The sequence below is a fragment of the Pholcus phalangioides genome, unplaced genomic scaffold (genome assembly GCF_987345545.1).
Source record: "Pholcus phalangioides strain wild (caught in Gottingen) unplaced genomic scaffold, Ppha-v1.0 ptg000009l_1, whole genome shotgun sequence".
NCBI classification, from domain to species: Eukaryota; Metazoa; Arthropoda; class Arachnida; order Araneae; family Pholcidae; genus Pholcus; species Pholcus phalangioides.
The window spans coordinates 53,652,548-53,678,951 of record NW_028301602.1 but is presented as its reverse complement, the minus strand read 5'-3'; the positions used below and the strand labels follow the sequence as shown (position 1 = coordinate 53,678,951).

General features: G+C 40.4%; 3 protein-coding genes across 3 annotated transcripts; 2 read left to right on the top strand and 1 right to left on the bottom strand.

Annotated features, from left to right (window-relative positions):
- Positions 1-17,660: 17,660 nt before the first annotated feature.
- On the bottom strand, positions 17,661-19,043 carry LOC149083305 (uncharacterized). The gene has a single exon (XM_089236818.1). It carries the CDS (start codon positions 19,041-19,043, stop codon positions 17,661-17,663), a length of 1,383 nt encoding a protein of 460 aa, XP_089092944.1.
- Positions 19,044-20,219: 1,176 nt separating this feature from the next.
- LOC149083304 (uncharacterized) lies at positions 20,220-20,804 on the top strand. Its single transcript, XM_089236817.1, has one exon. The coding sequence runs from the start codon at positions 20,220-20,222 to the stop codon at positions 20,802-20,804; it is 585 nt and encodes a 194-aa protein (XP_089092943.1).
- A 104-nt stretch (positions 20,805-20,908) lies between these two features.
- LOC149083303 (uncharacterized) lies at positions 20,909-23,285 on the top strand. Its single transcript, XM_089236816.1, has 2 exons — positions 20,909-22,207; positions 22,443-23,285. Exons 1-2 carry the CDS (start codon positions 20,909-20,911, stop codon positions 23,283-23,285), a joined length of 2,142 nt encoding a protein of 713 aa, XP_089092942.1.
- Positions 23,286-26,404: the final 3,119 nt, after the last annotated feature.

The following is a 26,404-nucleotide window of genomic DNA, read 5'->3' as shown; positions in this document are numbered from 1 at the left end:
GAAGGGGGGGACGTAACTATGATCTTTGCAGCCTGCGGCAAAGTCGCCCCCACAACTTTCAAATTCGATAATTTTATAAAGGTCCGGCCCGAGGGGCTCTTGAACCTTTGAAAATTGTTTATTTATTTTTTATTTCACACATGTTTTGTAAATCAATATTATAATTAACTCGTTTTTATTTTATTCCCCCCCCCCCCCAAGTCAAATTTTGTTGCAACGAGGCTAGAAAAATGTTTTATTATCGGCCGTTCGGAATGGACGGAATGTTGTGAATGGACATTTAGAATGTGCAGTTTTTCTCCCAATATTTTTCAAGAAAACATTGGGAGGATGAGGGCGGGGGGGACTGAAAGTTGCTGGTTTTCCCGTATATATACGGGAATCAAGCGTGTACGAAGGAGAAGGCAGGTGCATTGCATTGCTTTTTCAGAAATCATTGTTGGGCGCACTCAGTCCCCTTACAAAATTTCTTGCGGAGGCTTAAATGGCGTCAGCCCCTAGGTTCCGGGGCCTATCCTGTACAGAGTGTAATTTTTTCTTATCTTGGTTTCAATATTATTTACCTTCCGATTCTCACCACCACCACACATAGGCGCTGGAACCTATGGGATGAGGACGTTTGAGCCCCCCCCCCCCCACAATAAATTTTGTAAGGGGGGCTGAGCCCATGGCCCCCACATGGGGGGGGGGCTGACAGGGCTCCAGCCCTGGGGCCCGTGGAAAGAACTTTTTGATTTTTTTTCTTTCAGATATATCCCATAGGAAAATAGACAGGACTCTTTAATATCAATCATATCAATTTGTACTCGTGTGGGCGGATATCTTGAACTACGTACCTTCTATTCTCATTGATAATTTTTTTAACTATACACATGTACAAGTAAACGAAAAAAAAACAAAAAAAACAACCGGAAACGAAGAAAAGAACATTGTACAAGCCCCCCCCCCCCCCCCCCCACACGGCTCTCATGGCAGTCGTTCTCCTAGGAAGGAAGAAAAGACATTGTGATGGTCATGGCTACTGAGACGTCAAGGACACCAGCATTTTGTGTGTCCTCAGGGCTATAGCCACTAGAATAATCCTTATCTAGTCGTCTAGCGTGTGTAGGGACATACAGGGCTACCGCGCGACCCCTGCTGTTTCAGTTCGTAGAAGGCCATAATGTCTCGATAGAATGAAAATTAAAGTAAACAGACGTCGTATTCCGCAGTGAAATTTCCTCTGGGTGCCGATAAAGCGCATGAACCCCCCCCCCCCAACATCCTGGAACAGGGGCCCGTAGGCTGCGCTCTTCAGCGGACCCCCTCTATAGTGAACTAATAGTGTGGAAAAAAGACAAAAAATGACAAGAATGGTCCAGGCCTGAAGCTCCCCACTCTCGTGGGCTGGTTACGATACTGAGACAGCTTTGCTGCAAGCTTTTGTATACAGTGGATCCCGCATTACTTTTTCCTCCTTGGGTCCTGCGACTCTCTGGTGCCAACTCTTATTACTGATACTCATCCATATTTCTCGTTTAAAGCGTTTTCCCGCTAAAAGTATTGCAAGAAATGGCTGTAATGACGTGTGTACTGAATCACGTGATTTTGCTCACGGCCCCTCTAGTAACCCCCTCCCTCTCCCAGTCCGAACAAATCAAGGGGTTTTTTCCTTGCTTCTGAAAAAAAGGCTACATTCCGCATCGGCCTTTTTTATTCGCTGTACTGTCTTGAGGACACATCTCCCCTCAAAACTTCTATTCACAGACATATTGTTGAACAGAAAAATATTTACTGTTCGCGTCTGCAAAAATACAGTTGTTCGAAATCTTCTAGTAAATTAGTTGAACGAGTTTGCGTACATAAAGGATTAATTTTTTTCCCACGTGGGTGAATCCTACGGTTCTAGCCCAAAAGAACGGTAAGCAAAGCTAAAAATTTGAATTTTTGTTAAATTTTTATTTTGAGCATTAAAAGTTAACTATAATGAATCTATGTCAGAAGAGTTTGGCCCTGCATCGAGGCCAGTTGCGATGTTTGTTGAATTGTGTTTCATAAAGTTTAAAAACGATTATTTTTAAATAATCGTTAAACCGTTAATCCCCCCCCCAATAATTTCCGAAAAAACAATGCAATGCGCCTTCTCTCTCCTGCGTACTCGCCGAGTCCCGTATATACGGGGCAACCAACATCTTTCAGCCCCCAATGTTCTTTGTGTCGGTGCCTTTTCCCTTTTCCACCACACATCTTTTCATGTTGGCATCATGCGCCCCTCCCCCTTTGCCTTGGTCACAGTGAACAAAAGAAGAGACACATTTGAGTTTTTCCAGGCAAACAAGAAGACACCCCTCCCCACTCAAAGAAAGTTCTTTGAGTCAGCCCTGCCTTTGGCAGTAAAAGCACGGCCGACTAGACATTCATTGTTTAGTGGGCTATGGTAAAAGGGGGAGTGAAACTGTGGGGGACTGAGCGGCAAGAAAGAAATTAGAGAGAATTATTTTGGCATGAACAAGAAAGCCAAAGACCATCGGGAGTATTTAAAAGAAATAAAATTTTGAGCAGATTGTTTCCATTACCTAATTCATAATTAGGACAATTTTTGGTTAAAATTTTTTTTTGGTCATAGCAAAATGAGGAAACCATTCACACGAATTTTTAAGGGGGCCGAGCCGGCTTTTCAAAAATATTGGGGGGGGGGGGAGAGAGGGCCCATGGCCGGATACAAGTTTACGCCTATGCTTCGATGTCGGCAAATCCGGTGAAATTAAGTTCCGCAACAGTCCGTACGTCGACGCACCGGTGACTGTCAGGAATATCACGCGTTTCCGATCATCGTTTTTGACGGGTTCCGTTCACAATCCCGACAGACGAAATCCCGACAAGCCACAATCCCGACAGACGAAATCCCGACAAGTCAAAATCCCGACAAGTCAAAATCCCGACACGGTCAGAATCCCGACAGTTCAAAATCCCAACAGGGTCAAAATCCCGACACGGTCGAATTTGCAATTCGCGATTTCTGTCGACGGGGGGTGTTGGGGCACCGATGAGAATGATAAATTGCGATCAAATAAATTTTCAAATTTTAATTTCAAATGTATTATGCAGTGGAGTGTGTGAGAGGTGCCGTTATGTCCTGCATACAAAGCAGAGAAACAAAGTTAATCTCGAACAAGAACTCGCGTTAATGCTCAGTTTTTGGATTGAGAGATTTTGTGCTCTATTTCCATGAAGTAAGCCCAGAGCTATCTCAACAGCATCATCCCCCCCAGGTGAAACAAATTTTTCTGAGGCCCCTATCTAGCTATACAGGGTGTCCTGTACGTGCTAGTGCTGCCTTTTCTTATCAATCGTCCGTCGGAGAGGTATAGTTTCAATTTAAAAAATGCTCAAAATACTTTCAAAGATTACCCTTTACCAGTTTTGAGAGTGGAAATTGTGTTTTTTTCAACGGTTAGCCGATGCGAAGATGAATTTAGGAAAGGAAGAACATTCAAAACTGTCTTTGCGGGGAATCGAATCCACGTTCTCTGACTTGCCGGGTGAGCGCCTTAGACTGCATTGGCAACGAATATCTCAATCTTTCGTTAGAGCTTGTGTGCGCTAAACGGGACCATACATGGACTGGTGGCAGTGTAACTGGCGCCAGAGGCCTGAGTTATGCCCGACCGTTCATCGCATACAAGTTCCAAGGAAAAATTGATATTCTTTGCCTTTGTAGTCTAGTGTGCTCACCCAGAAAGCTCGAGAACGTGGGTTCACAAGTACAACAGCACAGTTGAATTTTTCTTTCCTAACTTCATCTCGCATCAGCCAACCGTTGAAACCTTCGTATGGATAGCGTGGAAAGTGATATCATCCTCGGAAAATACAGTGTCTCAAAATAAAAAATCTAAATTCTTCTTTGATTTCCCGTCCTTTAACTTCCAATTAGAAAGTTGTTGCATTGTCTCTTCTGATGCCAACAAAAAAATTGCATGTTTCTAAGTGCAATATTCGCTAAGATATTTGAATTCAAAAACTGGAGAAAAGTTATGAAAGGACAGCAAAAACTAATCGACAACGCTCCTTCCCCTCATTTATGCTGTCCTTTCCATCGTTCCTTCAAATTTTGAATTCAAATATCTCAGCAAACATTGTAGTTGTCAACTTGGATTTTTTTTGTTGGTCTCAGGAGATACAGTGCAGTCACTTTATAATTAGAAGTTTTAAAAATTTATATTTTTTTTATTTTGTTACACACTGTGTTTTCAGTGTATAGGGTAATTTTTGAACGCCTTTTGAGCATTTTTTCAAACTGAAATCATCTCTACCACGGATGGTTGAGTAGACAATGGCCGTACTAACTCTTAAAGGACACCCTGTATGCAACTACACTACCACACAATTTACATACTCTCTTCAAAATTTTAATCAGATCAAATTGTCACGAGGTCTCCCTGACACTCGAGGCTCCTCAGAAGCACTGGCATCATAGATTGTTCGTGGTAAAATGATTATTTTCAACCCCACATGAACTCTCTACTTATCAAAATTTTCATACTTATAGTAGAAAATTGTAAACAAATCTAATTATCACGGGGGAGGAGCATGCGTTGAAGTCAAAAATGGGGGGCACTAAAATCACTTTAGTGCTTAGGGCCTTCATATGGGTTAATCCGACCCTGCTAAGTTGCCTTTTACACGTTTACCTTGCTACTTTACTTTTTTCTCCATGATTGCAAAAAGAAAATGCTGTAAAACCTGTCTTCTCAACGGAAAAATTTCGTGCTCCTATGATTTCTTCACTGCCAAAATACACATTAAAAAACCTGCATTACCCATTTGCATCATAAGCGCATATATGCGCGGAATTTTCCTGGCCATTATCACCAAAGCGCAGATATGCGCTCCAGTTTTTTATGCATAAGAACAAAACACTAGAATACTACCATATACTGTATCAAACTATCAAATTTAATTTTTCAAATTATTTTCTAATTTGGAAAATAATTCATTGAACTAAGTAAAATTATAAATTCTTTGTGTACGCCATTTTGTTTTTCGCTTTTTATCATTTTGAAATATTTCTAACTTTATACAATAAAACAATTTTGGTGATATTGACCAATTTTCCACTTTTTCGAATGATGCAAATGGGTTAAACGGAACCTGTCTAACGTGGAAACAGAAAGAAAAATTGTATCCTTTAACGGAAAATTTCACACACGGCGATCAATGGACGATAATCATCAGAATGATATAAAAATGGTATCGGAGGACAATTTATGAAGTAATAGTAAACATTTTTGAGTAGGTAAAATTTTTCATCTCAATCTATGCTCGCAAATGAGAGTTATACATTATCAACACCTTAGATTAGCATAAATCTTTTCTGTACTTAATGCAGTGGTTTTGATAAGCCATAACCATAGTAAAGCTTTCTGAAATTGTAACAGAATTTTTCGGAAGAGCAGGCTTTTCAACAGCAAAAATCAGTGTAAGGAATGAATTTTCAAATGTTATGCAAGACTTACAAAATTGCAAGCTGTGTGCATTCCGTGGTCGCAAGGCTTAGCAGGGCCGGAATTATTTAGAGAGAGGAAAGGGGGGGGGCTACTATACTGGTGGCAAAGTTCAGGGGGGTGATAAATTTTAGGTGGGAACAAAAATACCGCTACAACATCTTCGAATTTTACAGTGGTAGGGGCAGCCAGACCATGTTGCTCTTTCAACATGGTCCTCCCTAACAAAATTCCTATTTAAGGTTCTGATGCTGAGGATTACATAAACATTGACGATAATGTACAACCTGAACCTGACCACGACCTCCTATATAACCTTATCTAGGTGGTCGTGACCTGACACGACAGACAATGACACCCTGATCGAAAATTTTTGAGAAAGTTAAAAAGAACGTAAATGTCGTTATTTTAGAACACAGTGTAGGTCGGAACTTTATAGAGGTGCTGCCAGAACTCAAATACATTGTTTAGTAATTATAAACTGATTATTCATTTGCATCCAATTATTTTAAATATAATTAATTTTATCATCTATTTTTAAATTACTTATTTTTAATTAATTTATTTTTATATGTTTCAATTACCTAAGAGATCGTTACATAATTTCACACGTTATATCATTGAACCTTTATTAAGAGGAAACCTGTGCTCAACGGAAAAAAATCTCGGTCCCTTGCGATTCCATTGAAGACAGGTTTTACTGTAGTTGCAAAAGCAATCAAGAATGTATTGAGCTCAATCCTCGAACTGCACTGTGAAAGTTAATTTTACCGTTTTATATGTGAAAAGAAATTTCAATGTTTCAATCCAGGGGTATTAAACCTATCAAACATTGTGAGAAAAAACCCCAGAACTCCCCACGAAGCCCACGGGCAAACAACTCCAGCAATTAACAACGGCTTAATTCGGCGTCCAATGGGCCAATGGGAACCCGGTTAATCAGAGGGCCAAAAAATAATTGAAGGCATTTTATTAGTTTGAAATTATTTCTTTTTTCAGTTTAAGTCAATTTTGAGAGAGAGAAATGATTCTTTTTGGTACGTAAATCATCATGAAAATGAGAAAATTTTCATCATTTATTAGTAAGCTGTATCATGCTGTTGAGACGGTCCTGGTCAGGCTTCCTTCAACAAATAGGCTAGCTAGGGCAATGCGTACGACCTCGAGTATTTTGGAGCCATCGTGGCTCCTACAAGGGTACCAGCCCTGGTGCTCAGGACGACTGTGCATAATTTTTGTTCTGCATACTTTATAATGCAATGTGGGGGTCAAAAAAGTCATTTGGCAAACACTTTACACATCTGGTGATCGATTTTCTATATAGTGATCAAATTTATTACGTAATAACAAGGTTATAACATTAATCATGCTGTTGAGACGAAGAGGAAAAGTGCCAATCGTGAAAGAAGACAATCGAACTTGGATTCTAACGTGACTGAATATTTCAGTTCATTTTCAAAAAGCCCACCACACTCCGCTGGGGAAGAATTTAACTTTCGTTGGTTGTGTGGCGCGTAACAGGTCGTTATAAAAATTATACGTCACAAAAGTTCAAACTTTTATAATACATTTAATATTCTGACTATCCTAAAACGGAAAGCACTTTTTGACATTAGTTTTTCACAAGGAATCATGTGTGTAATTATCGGCCCGGTCGATAGTTTTACCACCCCGTATATATATATATATATATATATATATATATATATAAAATTGATTTTCTGTGTGTCTGTGTGTGTATGTTCTCTATACAAATCTACAATTTTAGATCGATCGTCGCCAAATTTTGCATATATACTAAATGGAACCCGACTTGAACGATAGGCTACTTTAAAATTTCGTCAGAGCCCCGAATGGGCAAAAAACTGTCGAGCAACAATGGTTTTTGGGTCTCAACAATCACTTTCCGAACGTTTACTTTGGTTACCGTGGTTCCCTAGCGATGAGTTTCAGACGTGCATATGCCTTTATAATGGTTTGCCACATTTTCAATACTTTCAGTAATGAGGCTTTTTGAATAGACGTTATAATCATCACCATCATCGCTTTGATGGTCAGGAAAAGGGTGATCCTCATAGAAATCAGTATTAAAATTGCCGATTTAACTGCATAAATACGGAAATTTAGTGGGGGGGGGGGTTTCCTGCCACATCAATAATTTTAAAAATTAAATTGAATTCTCGATTTTTGAAATATTGAATTCGCTTGGAGATACGAAGCCCAGAAAATTAAGTATGAAGTAATTAGCCGGATCTACTTTTGAGTTGGATATCCAGGCAATAACATTGATTTGAACTTTTTATTTATATCTTCTTAAGCATGAAAATTAAGTTCTCCGTATTGTCTTTTGATATTTATTTGCATAAATTCATATAGTTTAGATTGTTTTTAAAATTAGTTATGGGCCCCGTAAAATGCATCGAAAAAATTCCACAGCTTTAATTAAGCATTTTTGGAAGCTGAAACAGGTAGAAATAGATAACTGGAAGTCAGTGGCGGATCCAGGGGGGGGGGGGGCGATGGGGGCGATCGCCCCCCCCAAGAGCCTTTAAACAATAGGTGAAGGGGCGATCGCCCCTCCCAAGAGCCTTCAAGCAAACATAACTCCAGTTACCTCACTTTTTTTCTTTATTAATCCTTAATTTTTTTAATTAATTTCCTTTTTTTCTCAAAGTTCCTTTCCCTAAAATTTGTTTTCCAAGTTTCACCTTGAGATTTCTTCTGCTGGTAAGGTCGAAAAAATAAAGAAGTCATAGCCGGAGGAGGGTCAATTGTATTCCCACCAAGGTTCTACAGGGATTCCATACGATTCGGCTGTCACGCTGCCTTTTCGCTTTCCCCCTAGCGCCTAAGGGCTCGTGTAGAGAGGCAAAAAAATGTACACCCTTCAGTTTTCTTGGTAACGCGCAGTAAAGCACAAGCCATCCAATAAGATGAATCATCGTTTTCTAGCCTTTGTTATCTCTTTTTTTTTAAATTCAGTCCTGAAACCCGCAAGCTTGACGTGGATCAAAAAATGACCATGTCTTCGAAAAAAACTGTTTTCAGTAAGCAAAAATTTTTAAATTTTAAAATAAATGGATATTAAGAAAATTAATTCTATTACTTTTTGTAGCACATCTGGTTTTTTCCCAGAGAATGAAGCTGCATTCGCTTACGGATTCACTGATAATGACATTAACGGGGGGTTCCCCCACAGGGTGAGGCTAACAGGGCTCAGGACGATTCTTATCATTTTTTGATTTTCACTCTACAAATTCACTATAGTGGGGCCTAAAAGTATGAAAAATCTCAGCAAAGCCCCCCCCCCCCCTCGAAAACGTAGCTCAAAAGACCTGCGCCAGAAGGTGAGCATTTGAACACACATAGCTTCTCTATAATATCTATGAAAATATAGGCCTCTGCCCCATCTAATAAATAAAGCCTTTGTAATTTGAAATAAGTACCTGGATTAAACATTATAAGTGGATCGCGCGTATAATGCTTTTCCAAAAACCGCCATAAAATCGTTTTAAGCGAAAAAACGCTTTAAACGGGAAATATTAATATTTCCCGTTTAAAGCGTCTCTATGGTCTGAGCATTAGTTGAAGATGGAACCACGAAAATGAATCGCACTAAGCGGGAAAAGGTTCTAAGAGCAGTGCCTCAACCAGATGCTTGGTCAGCATCTTGGTGTCCCTTGTAATGTTAAAGGGCAGGTAAAATGTTGAAATTCACGCCCCCCCCCCCTCCGGTCCAGCGCCCGGGGCACCAAACCTACCTCCTCTTCCCATGTTTCGGCCTTGAGGAACGTTATAAGTGGAATCCACTATATAAAATTGATTGTGTGGAGTCGGATGTTCTGCGGGAATTAAATTTAACCACCATCTTTTCAGACAAAAAATCTGAAAATTAATATTGTGCACTTGATAATCATAATTAAATAATAATGAAAATCATTTCAATTTGCATGAAAGTAAGCTTTTGCTATTTAACGTATCTGTGGCGAAAAACTGTTTTTGAATAGGTTTTTGACAACCATATAGTCTGCACAAAATTGAATAAGAAATTTATTATTTTAAATCACGCAATATTAGAATTTCATTAATAAGTTTTTTTACTCTTAAATTTTTCTTAATTATGCAGACAAATTAGTACCCACATATTTTATTGAAATATGCGTCAATTATTTCTTGTTATCGAAAACAGTCTATACTTGTTTCAATAACTTTTCAATGCTATATTTTCATATTTAAAAACATTTTCATATTTTATCTTGACGTCCTATTCGAATAAGCAAGATTTACCATTTAGTATTTCGTGTATTTGTGTTTCCAAGATTTTATATTTCCTGATTAGTAGTTCTCTGAAACTCCTGTTAAGGTGGTTCCGAATTAAAGTTTTCATCCTTTATGAGTTGTTTATTTGAAACCGAACCAGAGATTCAGGTTAGGAGATTGAGAGTAATTTTGATGTTCAGTCAGAAGCGCATTTACGGTTTTGCCGATTTGAAGGCTATTCAAATTTCACCGCCCTACCACTCTACTCTAATTTTCTCGACTACTCTATCCACGAATTTTCCATCCCATGTTATAGCCCTTCCCCCACTCGTGTATTAAAGTCACTCTTTTAAAGGTCCGTCCTACGAGAGTTTGCTAGGTGACGCTGGATAAGATAATTAAAGTTAAAGATAATAAAAGTCTTTGTCAGGATCCGCGGTCGTCTCGGGCCTCGGGGAAGCAATAATTTTTAAGGCTTTCAATACAAAGACAGAGGAACGAGCGTCTTCCTTTGTGAATGACCGAACAAGTACGGTTTACTTCACGCCCGCTGTTATTTTTGCGGTTTATGTCCGACAAAGACTTTTATTAACTTTAATTATCTTACCCAGCGTCCCCTAGCAAACTCTCATGGGACGGACCTTTTAGTCATTTACATGTTTGCACCCTGTTTGGTCACACACGTGTTTGACGCTGGTTTTGGTAATTGTTTCGTTACTTACACGCGCTCTAGACAATACCGTCTTAACGCATTCCCCGCGGGCGGGGGCCTCAAATGCAGAGGGCCCTCTGGTTTAAAATTTTAAAAGTAAACGTGTCTCGCCAACTAGGGGGCTCAGAAAAATTACTTTTTCCGAGGGCCCAGTATACGCTTCTGACGGCTGACTCTAGGGCACTCACTGAACTGGTCCCTCACTCTTTATGTCACTCATTTGATCATTCATTACTCCCGCTCTAAGTCACGCTTTTGCTCATTCACGTGCTTGCAAACTCTCTAGGTCACTCACTGACACGGTCACTTGCTGTCTGGGAAGAGGTGGGTTTATTTGACGGTTATAAAAATTTCACCGCTCTTCTCCCATTTTGCTAATTTTCTTGGCCACTCAATCCTCAAATTTGCCGACCTTCTGAACTTGCCGCCCTGGGCTATAGCCCATTTAGTTCTGTAAATAGGACATTGTCTTCAGTAACGGGGCATGAGGATGGTTAAAATCAGTGTTGCAAAAAAAAAAAAAAAATTGAGGGGAAAAACTGAAAAATTACCAGCAAAAAAAAAAAAGGCTGATGGAATTCAATTTTTCTAGAACTAATAGAGATATGAATTATTAGTACAGTAGACTCTCGCTAATCTGGCACATATCACACCAGGGTGTACTGGGTTAACGAAATCGCCGAATTACTGCAGATTGATTGAAAAAGTCCATTTAAATAACAAACTTCTGCTCATAAACATGTGCGCACTATGTTTTCCTCTTCTATGCTCGGAGAAAACCGGCCTAAAAACACCGGATTACTGGAGGGATTATTGAAAGTCTGACTCTATACGTAGTAGGATGGGAAACTTTATTTGAAGACAAAAATGGGTTTCAGACGCAAAATATTTTCATAAATCGGGTGTACAAAGCTGGAAATTTGTAATTTTTTAAATTTTATCGTCTCGTTTGAAAATTATAAGTGATAAATGAGGAAGTTAAAGGTATTATTTGTAAATACAGACATGTCATAAATGGGTGTTTTATTGTGTGTAGTACTTATTTTCATTTTAAGAAAGGATACAAGTTTGGTGTGCTATAAAATTGTTCACAGAAAGAAAAATTAACTGTTTAGAACGTAACTGAAAGAAGACTGCTTAATGTTCTTTACATCAATCGCCAAGTCCTCGAAGCGTATACGTGAACACGAAAAGTTGCTGGAGTGAGTGTAGCTCGGCTTTGGATGCTTGAGTTTCCAGCAGCGGTTCCGAACCTTTTCAGTGCATACGCCAAGCAGATCATGAGTAAATACTAAACAAGGTATTGAGCGAAACAAGAGGGACCACCTTAGGGACCCCATGGATGGAAACAAAGTCCCTTTGGTCGGGTCCAGTGCCGAGTGGGGAGTACTGAGCTGATATGAATTAGTACGAGACAAGCAGAGCCAGTTGAGGGCCCCACATGGATCTGCCGGCAAATAGATAGAATTCTCTATCGAACGAGACAGACCACAGAGGGCTCACCTGGAATCACTGATGTAAACAAAGCTCATTTGGCCGATCCCATCACCGGCATTCAAAATCTGAACAGGGAAAACATCTACCCTGTGCTGTACTGAAACCGAAACTGCCTTATCACGGACCCTACATATGAGAGGACAAAAGCTGCGCCGCATAGGTTCAGCTTTTTATCTGAAGCCATGAAGTCATTTAAAGTTTGAGCGGTCACAAGAATTTTTCGCAAGCTCAGTGCGACTCGTTACGGGTAAGGGGGCTGTCGGTGTGCGCGTAGTAGCCTACCTATTTATTTGATAACTACTTTGTTGTTGTGCGTAAAGTTCATACTCCCAAGGGTGGAGCTGACAGGGCCGGGGACGATTCTCATCATTTTTTTTGTTTTTTTAAGCTATAAATTAACTATAAAGGGGCCCGTGAAAAGTCTGTCCTGGGGGCCCACTAGAGGCTTTAGCCTAGGGGCCCGCTCTAGGATGTGGAGGCCATGGTCAGGACTTAAGATAATTTTTTTTTCCTTCAAATGTTCAAGGATCGTCTCTCTTAAACGAGGTTTCTTGTATCCGAGTTAGCTTAGAATTCATTTCCTCTGGTTGACCGAGATCCTTATTTTATTCATATTAATTTGCCTAATTGTTATCATAACGTCACAAAGAGAAACGTTTAATACTTTCACAGTGATCAAAAAAATTAAATTTAAACGGAAAGTATCTCTCTACTTTGACTTGAAAAGCTGGAAAAAAGCATTTATCGAATACATTCGGATGAATTTTTATTTGTGCGCATTGTTTTGTCCGGTTAACTGTGAGCCTTAATTTTTATCAAGCGAAGGAGGAAGAAATAGTATTCTAGGAACATTTTAAAATACCAATTCTTCATACGCTTTTGATATTCTGCTCTCTTTTCATCTGCAAAGTTTTTATTTATTTGTACAATTGCTCATGATACTGTTAATAAAAAAACATTTTTAACTGGTAATGTGCATCAGAGTTCCTTACAATGTTTATAAATATAACACACATTATTCAGTCTGCACCTCAAACTTTTTTTTCGTACGGTATATTTTTTGCGAGGGTAGCCGGCACAAACGTTCAAATTTATTATCAAAAACAGCTTATTCATTAATTGTAACACCAGTTGCTGCAAGCAAGTTTTTAAATAAGTATGCTGCATATTGAAAAAATATAATTTTTATAAATATAAATTTTAATTTAGATTTAATTTTTAACTGCCTTCAATTTTTAATTAATTTTTATTTTCAATTAAAATGTAATCGTAATTAATTTTAATGTTAATGTTAATTAATTTTTTAAATGAAAATTAATTGAAAGTTTTAAATAATTTTAATTCTTAATTAATTTTTATTAGTTTTTTTATTTTAAGTACGTTTGGCACCTGCGGACACTAGTTTGGGTCTCACCGATCGACATCTTCATTGTGAAAAATCGCCCCCCCCCCAACACATCACCCTGGATCCGCGCCTGCTTGAAGTTCAGGGGGAAGGAATCGAAATACCTAGCACCCATCAAAAAAAGGGGGGAGGGGACTATTCATTTCTATGTTTCTTTAAATTTAGATTTGTTTATTTCATGAGTCGCGCAGGACGTCGCCATATTGGTTATCTTTAGACACGGTTTGCATGTCCCTCAAAGAAAGAGGGAGATATCACGTGGTTCATAAAGCCTCATTGAAGAAAACCCGGGCAACGCCGGGTATTATAGCTAGTATATATATATATATATACAGTCGACGCTCATTATAACTACCTCATGTTACAGCGATCATTCCATTACAACGACCAGTGGGATAAGACCCAAATGTTTTCACAGAACGACAATCATATATATTTTACATTCGGTACAACGACCCTCCCACTATAACGTTCATTTTGAAGAGACGAGGGGGTCGTTATATCGAGCGATGACTGCATATACATATATATATATTTATATATGTTACTGTCAAACCTTGAAGTTGGCCACTTCGTGAACTGGCCAGCCCAGTGGACCCGGCCAATGTCCGAATTATGGCTTTCCCCAGGCCCTACATGTCGATCCCTATATATGGATCACTAAGATATCTATATTCAGATTCTTTTGACTGTTAGAGTTGCTACAGCTAACCATAATTATTACGATTAGCTATAGCTAATTATAAATTGCCATAATTGTCACAAAAAATACTTCAATTCGGCGATAACCTCGAACCATAGGCATCGATATAGGGATATATAAGTATACACACACAAAAGGCTGGCCAAAGCCCGTATTTCGGACATTGGAAGGGTCAACTGGGCTAGTCACTTTGCGAAGTGGGCAATTTCGGGCTTTGGCAGTAACATATAAACCGTTATTCTCCTCTCTGGGCTAAATTCCCCCAGTTCCCACTGTGGGCCATGGAAGCTGGGCCCTCAAGAATAACACTGCCGTGTGCACGGGTTCAAAGGGTTCTGTTTATAGTGAAGTACAAAATGAATCGGGGGGGGGGGATGATGAAAAGTGGGAAATATCCATGAATAAGGAACTAACTATTACACGCGTCTTCCCTAGCGTGGATTTGGTAATCTGCAAATTCTTCCTTAAGACCAACTTAGAGGTAGAATTTTACGAAATTTTTTTGGGAGTCTCAACAGTATAAAATAAAACTGATTAATAATCAGTTTTAATAATTTAATAAACCAATTAAATGAATTTCCAAATTATTGATCTCCATTGATCTTGGTATGCGCCACAAACCACTTGCGGCGACAAACGGAAATCCCGACAGAAATCGCGAAGTCGGCTTATACGGCAAAATTAAAATTTGAAAATTTATTTGATCGCAATTTATCATTCTCATCGGCGCCCCAACGCCCCCCCCCCCCCCCCCCCGCCACGAGAAATTCAAATCCCGACAGAAATCGCGGAGTGCGGCTTATACGGCGAAATTGAATTTTTAAATTCGACCCTGTCGGGATTCTGACCGTGTCGGGATTTTGACTTGTCGAGATTTCGTCTGTCGGGATTATGACCCACACACGTTTTTGACATTGTTCGCTATGAAAAATTGCTGTAAACGTTCTGTATATTGAGACCATGACTCCAGCGCCGAATCGAAAGCATAAAAAAAAAAACATTCCGACTCGTCGCCAATGTTGAATAATCACTTGAAACTGCTAATTACTACATTTAATGAACACAAAAACATGGACGGTTATACAACATAAACGAGCGCCATGGCTATCCAGACATCCACTATCCACTGGCTATCCTGTAAATACAAATATTCCTCCTAGAGATGGAGCCCGTGCTGCCATCTGTCAGTCACAATATTTACAACACAAACATTATTTATTTTTTATGGCTAAGATATACCACCACCTTTAATTACAATATATTTATATTTACAATATTTACAGTGGCCGCAGTGTGACGTAATGGCTATCACCAGCGCGCTCTGTGTTGTTCTGCGTTGCCGTTGGCTGCTGGGTTGTCGTTGTTCTAGAATGTTCTGATAAAAAAAAATAGTCAGATGGCGCTGATTGTTGTTTGCCTTTGTTCCTATAGCGCGTTTTTTGAATCTTCCAACTGCCATTTTGTCGTAATTGTGATTCTCTCTTCCTCTCTTTTCTTCCAAATGACGTCACCCCATAGCCGCGGCATTTTGAAAACCGTTGGTAGATGAGATCTTTTTTCCTGATTGAGAGCTTGATTTCCACAATGTAGTGCGTAGATCGGATTAATTATTGGATATATCGCGCCGAAAGAAATCGCCAGCATAAAAAACAACGGAAACAAACATCAGATTTTTCTATCGTCTCTCAGGTTGTGCCTTTATTATTTTCCTTTATTTAAACAGTGCCCGTATTTTATTTATACCTTCATCGATTTATTATTTAAACCAGGGTCCGGGTTTTATTTAAACACTGATCGATTTTATTTTTCAAACGGGAAGGGCTGTTGTTTATTTAAAAGTGTCTGGATGCCTTATGTTGTTTTAGTTATTACTATTATATTTAGTATACTAGCTTACCCGTCGCGCGTTGCTGCGATCTCAGAAGAAAGGAAATTCGAGGATACTCTCGTTATGATAACATTCAATTTACATTGTGTCATTTTTATTGAAACTTATTCATTTTCATATGGAAACATTTCAAAGTGATGTTTTAATTCTATTTATTTATTAGAGTGCTTGTGAATACACGATATTTTTTGTTTTTCCGTCTGGTGCGTACACGAATAAATCAAAAGGTTTTCCGACGCGTGAGCTGGCCACATACAGTAGTCCATGTGAGAAGCACGGATCCTCCAAATCTAGCCCACACACTTGCAGCGATTGTCCTTGTGCTTTGTTGATGGTCATTGCAAAAGCGAGTCGCACCGGAAACTGTAAACGTTTCAATTCAAATGGCATATTTGTTGGGATCATTGGAATACGTGGCAACAATACATCTTCTCCCCTTGAATTTCCCATTCAAAATTTTAGCTTCGATGGCATTGTTCATCTTTTCCACTGAATGTCTTTTACCGTTGCAAAGTCATGGTGGATTGATGTTTCGGAGAAGAATGATAGGCACGCCAATTTTCAATGTTAAAATGTGCGGTGGCATACCTGGCAAATCGGCCGAATTCAAGAATCGGCCGATTGATCGTATGGTTGCCAAAATGATTGAAATGAGAAAAGTTTTGCCTGTACCTCCGGGCGCATCTATGAAGTACAATCCGCCGCTTTGATTGGTAATTGCTTGCATGATTGGTTCCAGAACAACGCATTGTATATGACACAATTTCGGAAGATTCTTTTCAATAAATGTACAAATCACGATCATAAGCTTCATTTGCAGATGGATTTGGTGCACACATTCCCAAATGCACCAATCCTTTGTTAGCGATTGCCAAACATATATCCTCGATCGAAACCAACGCCTCATTATACACGTTTGGTGTGAATTGCATGTTCGGATTCGTTGCTCGCAAACGACGTAGGATGTCTTCACTCATATAATCTTTGTATTTTTCCCAAAGATCTTTCGGATTGGATGGGAAACATGTTGTCAATATTATCGCAAATAACGTGCGTATTTGCTGTGATTGAGCAATATTCGATGCATCAGCGAGTGCTGTGTCCCAATGGGCATCGTTTTCAAGGAGATTTAATTCTTGGCAAGCTTCTCGATAGGTCACACATACTTAACCATTTACTGTTCTCAGTTCTTGGAAGGATTTCGGTCCACGTACGTTAACTAACAGTAACCGCAAGTAAAAACATTATTGATTGTTTAATGAACTGCATACAGACGGCCTAACGCGTCGGACGAATATAAATTCGGATGTACTTCAACTGGTTTGCCCTGTTTACGACGTTAAAACTTTCTCGCTGATGCATTTCATGTGTAGCATTTTGGCACTTCTGAGTAAAGTAGCGTTCTTGCGAACAAATCTTCCATGCACAATGAGAAGAACGCAGTTAACGTTGTTTGCGGTGGCGAAAATGTACATTTTCCGTTGTAAAATACACGCGCTGTCCATTTTCAAGATGCACTGCCAAATGAACAACTGTTGGATGACGTTCATGAATTGGAAATGAGAAAATACACCAAACAGCTTCATTGCTACTAATGTAGCGTCCCAATTGATATCGTTCGATTTCATCGATTGGTGCAGATGCATTTTCCACTCGAAAAACTGCCATATCGCTTCCTTTGTTGATATATTTGCAAATGTATTTGATCGATTTCACTGAATTGCAATACTCGACATTGTGCTTGTGAACGTCTTTGAGAGTAATGGTGAATACGGCACAACCCAACGATTATCGACTTCAATGTCATTGTTGCGCACTTTTAGAGTGATGAATTTACCACCATCTTCAGTTGATCGTCGACGATATTGTGGATGCCCATCATTTCCAGTGATAGTTTCGGCGTGTAAGTCTCTTGGATAGCGTTTCGTGCATTTTCTATCCTTCATGCACGGAGAATTGTTGTTGATCGCGCCACATGGACCATGAATCATGTTTTTGGTAAAGACTTCAAATAAGCCTGGACCATTGTCGACATTTGGTATTTCTGCTGAGATGACTTCATCAATTTTTTCTGTTGTAATTTTGTCGATCAACCAAATCCAAATGTGTGCATGCGGTAATCCTCTTTTCTGCCATTCAATGGAATACATCCAACAGCGTGTCTCCCCAAAAACATGATGTATGACAATGAAATCCATCATAACTTTCAGATTTTGTTTGAACACACGTGCGATGATGTCATGGCGATCCGATGACGATTGTCCAGGCAACAGAAGTTCTTTTATTTCATCCCACGTAGGATTGCACGTGAATGTTATGAAAAAATCTGGACGGCCGTATGCGCGAACATAAGTCATTGCATCTTGTGCGTATTCATGTATGTGCCGTGGGCTTCCTGTGAATGTAGCTGGCAGTATCGTCATTTTTCCCAGTTCATTGGGATTACCATCAGTAGCAATTGCATCGCGTAAATGAATATATTCTTCTGAGCGCAGTTTGGTTTGATTCAATCGAATGAAGAGAAGTCGTTCGGTCTCGATTTTTGCATACATATCGACAATGTATTGATGGAACAATTTCCGACATTCCAAAATGTGATTGTCTGGGTTCTCACGAATCATAAATCGATATGAATAGTAATTCATGGCACTGACTTTCTTATTGGTCTCCTCATGTGTTTGTGGATTTCTCATTTTGATGTTGAAATGATATCCATCTTCTCCTTGCCAGAATAAAATTGGATGTTGCAATGCATCGTATGAGCGATGAGTTTCGGAGACTCGCTGAACATTACCATCTCTGCGATGAAGAACTATATCCCGCGAGTTAAATTCTTCGCCAACTATGACGATCGCCACTTTATTAATTGTTGGTGCATTGTATTGTCTTTCGTGTTGGCCGGCTGGTGTTTTGTCAGCTCTAATGACAACAACATAATCATCAGCTGGCATTCGCTCGAGGGCCGTCCTGAACAGTCGAACGAATTCGTTGTGTTGATCGAATAAATTTTGATATATGACATAAATTTTGAAATGCTGCAACAATTTCTCGATTAGTGCTGGTAATGAATCGACAACGTTGATCAACTTGTTCATCAGTGATTCTCATGAAATAAATTTGGAAAAATTCGTGATCTGAATCCGGCAGTGGTAGAAGTGTGTAGGGACTATCCTGTAAATATTTTAGAGAAGTCAAAACCGTGCGGATGTAATATTTTTCCTCGTTGTGTTGGGGAGAAGTCAAAGCTGTCGGGATATGACGCTGGTTTTTTCTGTTGTGGTTTTGACACGTTGTTGCTCGCGTGTGTTATGTCCGTGCCGTGCGTTTGTAGTGATTTCTTGGTTTGTAAGTAAATTAAATAGATTATTCCATTGTCAATCACTACAACTGGTGACCTATATTGTGAAGAGGACAGGCAACCAAAGGATTTAAGCAGAATAAAATGGCAGATGAAAACGCAACTGGTTCGGCAGAGATCGCCCATGTTTCCGTAAAAGCTCCACCGTTTTGGCGAGCAAATCCGGAGATTTGGTTTAGGCAGATGGAAAGTCAGTTTCTCTTGGCAGGAGTGACAGCCGAGGTGACAAAGTATCATCACATCACATCGTATCTGCCTTGCAACCCGAGGAGCTGTCTGTTGTCGGGGACATTATCACCAGCCCGCCCACCGCAACATCTTACGCTACGCTAAAACACCGTTTGTGCACGCAGTATGCGGACTCGGAGGAACAGCGGTTGCGCGACCTAATTTCTGTATTGCAACTGGGTGATCGGAAACCATCACGCCTTCTCCTGGAAATGCGAAGTAAAGCTGGGCAACGGGTGAGTGATGATATTTTGAAGTCTCTTTTCCTCCAGCGGCTGCCTACAAATGTTCAGCAAATATTAGCAATATCCAATGATAGCCTGGATAAATTGGCAGAAATGGCCGATGCCATACTTGCCGCCGCGGAAAGCTTCACTGCAGTTCATACCGTGTCAACTGAAGCTTCACAAATGCAGACCATTCTAATGGATGTTTCTTCCCGTTTGGAGCGTCTCGAAACGCGTGCTCGATCCCAATCAAGAAATCGCAGCGGATCTCATCAGCGTTCCAGAAGTCGCGACAGAAACTACCAGCACTGTACCATTGGCGTTTCAAAGAAAAAGCAACCAAATGTGTTCAGCCTTGTAGTTTCAACCTGCAGGGAAACTAGCTGGGCCGTCACTCGATACTCAGTGACGGGAAACTCGAGTGCTTTCGTCTATATCTGTCCGACCAAGCATTCTCCATGAAGTTCCTCATTGATACAGGCGCGGATGTCTCTGTAATTCCTGCCACAACTGCAGAATCAAGTCGTCAGCCTGGAAAATTGCAGCTTTTTGCAGAAAATGGAACTGCCATAAGCACCTATGGCCAACGCCTGCTTAAGTTGAGCCTAGGACTACGAAGGACATTTCACTGGCCATTTATTGTTGCAGCAATTTCACAACCCATCATTGGGGCAGATTTCCTACGTCACTTTTGCCTGTTAGTTGATGTTCGACAAGGATGTCTGGTTGATCCTTTAACACAACTTCGATCAAAAGGTCAAATCTCAACTGCACCACAAATTCAAGTGAAGTCCATGGATCACTCGATCTTTCACCGCCTGCTAGCAGAATTCCCAACACTAACAGAAGCTTCCGTGGGTCCTCGACAAGTTCAACACGATGTGCAACACTTCATCGAGACGAAGGGGCCACCGGTCTATGCGAAGCCAAGGCGATTACCTGCAGACAAGCTGAAGGCTGCTAAACAAGAATTTGAATATCTCGTGGCGCTTGGAATATGCAGACCATCAAAAGCAGTTGGGCCTCACCACTTCACATGGTGAAGAAGAGCAATGGTGACTGGCGCCCATGTGGCGATTATCGAAAGCTCAATAGTGTAACGGTGCCGGACAGGTATCCAGTCCCACACATTCAAGACTGTGTACAAATGTTGGAAGGCAAACAGATATTCTCCACGCTTGACTTAGCCAAGGCATTCCACCAAATTCCAGTAAAAGAGCAGAATATCCCAAAGACTGCTGTGACAACACCATTTGGACTTTTTGAGTTTCTACACATGCCTTTCGGTCTATCAAACGCGGCTGCAACCTTTCAACGGTTTATACATTATGTTCTCAGGGGATTGAACTTTTGTATACCATATTTTGATGATGTCTTAGTGGCCTCAGAAAGTGAAAGTCAGCATGTTGACCATCTGAAACAAGTTTTCCAGAGGTTTCAAGAATTTGGTATTCTCGTCAACGCTTCCAAGTGCGTTCTTGGTCAAACCTCTGTGAAATTCCTGGGTCACACTGTAGATGCAAAAGGCATTTTACCTCTTCCTGACAAAGTCTCAGCAATCGTAAACTTTCCTAAACCAGATACCTTGAAGGAACTGCGTCGATTTCTGGCCATCAATAATTTCTATTGGCGTTTCATTCCTCATGCTGCACAATCTCAAGCAGTGCTGAATAATTACCTAAAGGGTGCCACAAAGAATGCTAAAAGGCCTATCGAGTGGTCAGACGAGTCCACCAAAGCATTCCAAAGGTGTAAGGATGACCTAGCTGAAGCAACCACATTATACCATCAGTCACCTACGGTTGCCTTAGCTATTGTGGTTGATGCATCTGACACCGCTGTGGGAGCTGCGCTTCAGCAACAGGTAGGAAAAGATTGGCAACCATTGGCATTTTATTCCAAGACTTCATCTCCAGCCCAGCGAAAATACAGTGCATATGATAGAGAGCTGTTGGCAGCGTACATGGCAATCAAATATTTCCGCCATATGGTAGAAGGTCGCTGTTTTGTGCTTTTTTGTGATCACCGGCCACTTTCCTATGCATTTACACAAAAAGAGGACAAGTGCTCTCCACACCAACTGAGACACTTGGACTACATTAGCCAATTTACTACTGACATCAGATATCTCAAGGGCACAGACAATGTAGTGGCTGATGCACTATCAAGAGTGCACATATCATCGATTAATACACTATCAATGTTCGACTTTAAGGAAATGGCACAACAGCAAGCAGAAGATGAGGAACTCCAACAGTTGATATCTGGCGTCATTCCATCCTCTTTGAAATTTCAAGCCATCCCAGTGGGCGACCCTCCATTGGATCTTTTTTGTGACACATCTACCTGCCATATCCGTCCAGTCGTCCCACGCAACTTTCGTCGACCGATATTTGAAAAGCTGCACGGTCTCTCTCATCCTGGTGTTAAAGCCTCAATCAAGCTGGTACAACAACGGTATGTGTGGCCCTCTTTAAGAAGTGATATTTCTTCTTGGGCTCGCAAATGCATCAATTGCCAGAGGTCAAAAGTCTCCAGACACACCAAGAGCAAGCCAGGCATTTTTCAGCCATGTAGTTCCAGGTTTGAGCATGTACATATTGACCTGGTAGGACCGCTTCCTCCCTCCGAAGGGTTCCGGTACTGTCTCACTATGATCGACCGTTTTTCTAAATGGCCAGAAGCTGTTCCTCTGGTGGACAGTTCCGCCAACACAGTGGCAGAAGTTTTTTTACGCCAGCTGGGTTGCTCGTTTTGGCCCTCCTCTTCGGTTGACATCAGACCAAGGTGTCCAGTTCGAATCATCGCTCTTCTCTGCTCTGATCCCCTGGCTTGGTACTATCCGTCATCGCATATCTCCTTATCACCCAGCTGCTAATGGGCAGGTGGAAAGATTTCACAGGCAACTAAAATCTGCGATCATGGCTTATGCTACAACAAGCTGGAGTAAAATTATCCCTTCCATTCTGCTAGGCTGCCGTGCTGCTTGGAAAGAAGATATCCAGGCTACAGCAGCAGAAATGCTATATGGGGTTCCAATTCGCCTGCCAGGAGAATTTTTGACGCCTCTCAGTGACAGTCCAGATCCAGCGACTTTCATTGGCAGGTTGCGACAAACTGTGCAAAACTTGTGTCCTACTTCAAATCAGGCGCATGGATCAACAACAATCTTCGTCAGCAAAGACCTAAAGACATGCTCACATGTCTTCTTGCGGACTGATGCTCTTCGTCGAAGCCTTCAGCCTCCATACACTGGTCCACATCAAGTTGTCTCTCGTGGGGATAAAGTTTTCAAAATTATTGTACGAGGTCGTACGGTGACAGTGAATATTGATCGTGTCAAGACTGCATATGTGGTGAAAGACACTGATCTGCCAACCGCTACCTCATCTCAAACAACTACCTCATCTCCAACAGCTGACTGTACTCCTGCCAAGGACTTATCAAGTGATTCCTATGTCAAATCTCAGGTGGTGACTAGATCTGGGCGCAAAGTAAAATTTAACTTGAAGTATCAAAATTGATACACTTTGTGTAGCAATCATCTCGCTGCGCTGGCGGGGGGCTACTGTAGGGACTATCCTGTAAATATTTTAGAGAAGTCAAAGCCGTCAGCATGTAATATTTTTCCTCTTTTCCCGTTGGGGAGAAGTCAAAGCCGTCGGGATATGGCACTGGTTTTTTCTGCTGTGGTTTTGGCTCGTTGTTGCTCGCGTGTGTTATGTCCGTGCCGTGCGTTTGTAGTGATTTCGTGGTTTGTTTTTGTTAATTAAAGTAAATTAAATAGATTATTCCATTATAAATCACTACACGTGATCCAGCACGATGATAAATTTGCCCTTGCACTTTGAACGTTGGCATGTAATTGTCACGTATGATTTCTGTTGCACCGAACGATGTCATTTGGAAACATGAATTGTACTTGCGTATTTTTGCCAAGAAATGTTTAGACTTTAGACTCAATGTTTAGACTGGCTTTTATCACCTGATACCAACGTTGATAATAATTCGAATGGTAAATGCAATTCTAGCAATTTCACTTTTCCACTTGCTCAGCACATTTCTGGAGTTTCATTCTTGAATTTCAATGCACGGCAAAATTCGCATAACTTGTCCATTTTTCCAATAACGACACTTCGATGAAGACTGTAATCATAATCAGCATCGTAATGGAACGCTAGATTCAAATCAGCGTGCAGTGTCCGTCTGGATCGAACATTGCGTTCTCGATTGGTTCCCAGTCTTGCTCTTCGTTGGTCAATTGTTTCATTCGAACGTGCTTGAGCAGTGCGTACTCAATCGGCTTCCAATCTTGATTCTCGTTGCTCGTCTGTTTCTGAAGCTCGTAATGCCTTTTTTTTTTCTTGCTTCCGATGTAGATCGACCAATCGATTTCCGTTTTGGGAGGCATAACTGTCGACTATGCTCGCAAAAAATAATCGCTAAAAATCGAAGAAATAAATTCGCTGAATAAATAAATGGAAAAATTCATGGATATGCCACACAGTTCGTTATAATGATAACGAACATAATGATAGTAACATGATGAATGGATCCTGGGCCCCCAATAATCTTTTTCGGAATGTTTATTTTGGTTACTGTGGTTCTCAAAAAATGCGTTTCAGACATGCATATTAGGCCGGTATTACACTATAAAAGTTCTTTGTCAAAGATAATTTATAAAATAAGTTTGACAAAAAAATTTGATAGTGTAATGGGCAACTTTGATAAAAAACGCTCTTTATCAAAGTTTCTTTTACCGAAGTCAGCCTCCTCATATTTGAAAAAAGATTGATGTTGATGCTTTCTATGCTGCAGTTTCAATTGCTCAAGTTTGCATAGTATGTACTTTGCGAGATGATAAAGTAATTAAAAAATGAGTGGTAGGTATCAATTGGATATACAAGTTTTCGTCTCGATGAACTGAATTAGTTCATACGATTTGAACGGTATTAAAAAAATATATAAAAATGGTTTTAAATAAACTAAAGAAAAAAAAATTTTTTACTTCCATCACATACTAAAGTCAGTGGTAGCTACAAAGACCTTAATTCCCATGTGAATATCGGAGATTTGAATTTCTCTAGCTGAATGAAAAAACAGAAACAAACGCGTTTGGGTGCTTATCAGTTATAACGAATTTAATTCCGAAAATAATGTTGAAAATATCGTTATATCTATGGGATATAAGGGGTCCTCTTCAAGTAATACGTTGCCAATCGTGAGGGGTGGGGGGTTCGCATTTGCTGACTTTTAATGACAAGGTGGAGGGGGTGTTCAAATGATTGTGTGAGCAATAGAGGTAGGAAAATATGACATTGAGTTATATGTTGGGCTGGTATATATGAAATGTTAGTATATATATTTGGTTGATAGATATGAAATGATAAATACTGTACTTTCGGAAATCATATATGTAAATTGGAAGGCCTTTTACTAAGTGCCGCCTTACCACATGGGCCCACCCGGACAAGGCCCGGGGGCTTCAAGAGAAAAGGGGTCTCATAAAAATGAAATGTGGTTGGAATTTCCGAGAATTGACCACGTAGGGCTTCAGAAAAATCATTTAGCCCGGGGCCCCTTGATGCTCTTAAGACGGCCCTGCTTATACTTCTGGTACTTTTGCAATCAGGTAGTGGGGCCGCAGAACATCACTCGGCCTGGGGGCCTGCCTCACGATGCTCTTAAGTTTTACAGACATGGGTTATAGCTAGGACGGGGCAGGGTCATGGAGTCCACAAATTTTAGGGGGACGGGGTTGTTTCCAAGGTTTCCTTTGGGAAGCCACACATTGGTGGATTGATTTTTGTTTCAATTGATTAAGTTCCATAAAACCAAAGTTGTATTTCAAGAAAAAAGCCCGAATCTCTGAAGTACTACAGTACTATTGCGAAAATCGGCTTCAGGTGTGTTCTGTCGACGTTATAGCTAGATGGTTATCTCTAGCTATAGATAACGCTGGTTGTGTTCATTCCCAGAACCACTCGAAGAAGTATCGACATAACTACACGTTTGTGTCAGACGTCCTCAGTCTTTGTAAACCATGCACCACAGTGGTCATCGGCTAAAGTTGGTTTTCAACTTCGAGCCGTGAATGTGAGTCGAGCTCACATTAAAAGTCTCGTCACTGAGAGCAACAGGCCTACAACGGTTCAAATATCCAGTCTCACTACGGTTCACTCCCAATTTAAAATATTGATGTCAGCACTGCAATATCGGGCACAACACCTTATACGCACTGGGAGTGTAAGGCACACACTCACAATCCCGGCACAACTGATTCGGTAGCAAATTCCCCCATGGCGATAGACCGGAGTTGTTCTCGGTTTGAAAAAAAGTCTTTGTAAACGTTAGAACTATTGAAATATCGGTGACAGTTCGACGGACCACTTACATCCGTGATTTTTAAAATTTTTGCCTTCCATTTCACCCTTGTCTCAACGTTTACCCCGCAGAATACCTCAAGTAGCCCTTCAAAGCACTGAACAAATCAATATAGACAGCTCGCCTCTTGTAAAGGTTTGTGACTACCCTGGAAGCTGCGACTAACATTTTGAGAAACACTGATTTGCAGTAAACGGGTATTAATTCAAACCTCCTACGTGAATATCTTTAAGGTTTGCGACGTACATAAATAATTTTA

Excerpts from the sequence above, each read along its gene's own strand:
- LOC149083305 (XM_089236818.1), bottom strand. The coding sequence starts at position 19,043 with ATGAACAAGTTGATCAACGTTGTCGATTCATTACCAGCACTAATCGAG.
- LOC149083304 (XM_089236817.1), top strand. The coding sequence starts at position 20,220 with ATGAAGTTCCTCATTGATACAGGCGCGGATGTCTCTGTAATTCCTGCC.
- LOC149083303 (XM_089236816.1), top strand. The coding sequence starts at position 20,909 with ATGTTGGAAGGCAAACAGATATTCTCCACGCTTGACTTAGCCAAGGCA. Across the intron at positions 22,208-22,442 it reads TTAAAGCCTCAATCAAGCTG|AAGCTGTTCCTCTGGTGGAC; the intron begins GTACAACAACGG and ends CTAAATGGCCAG.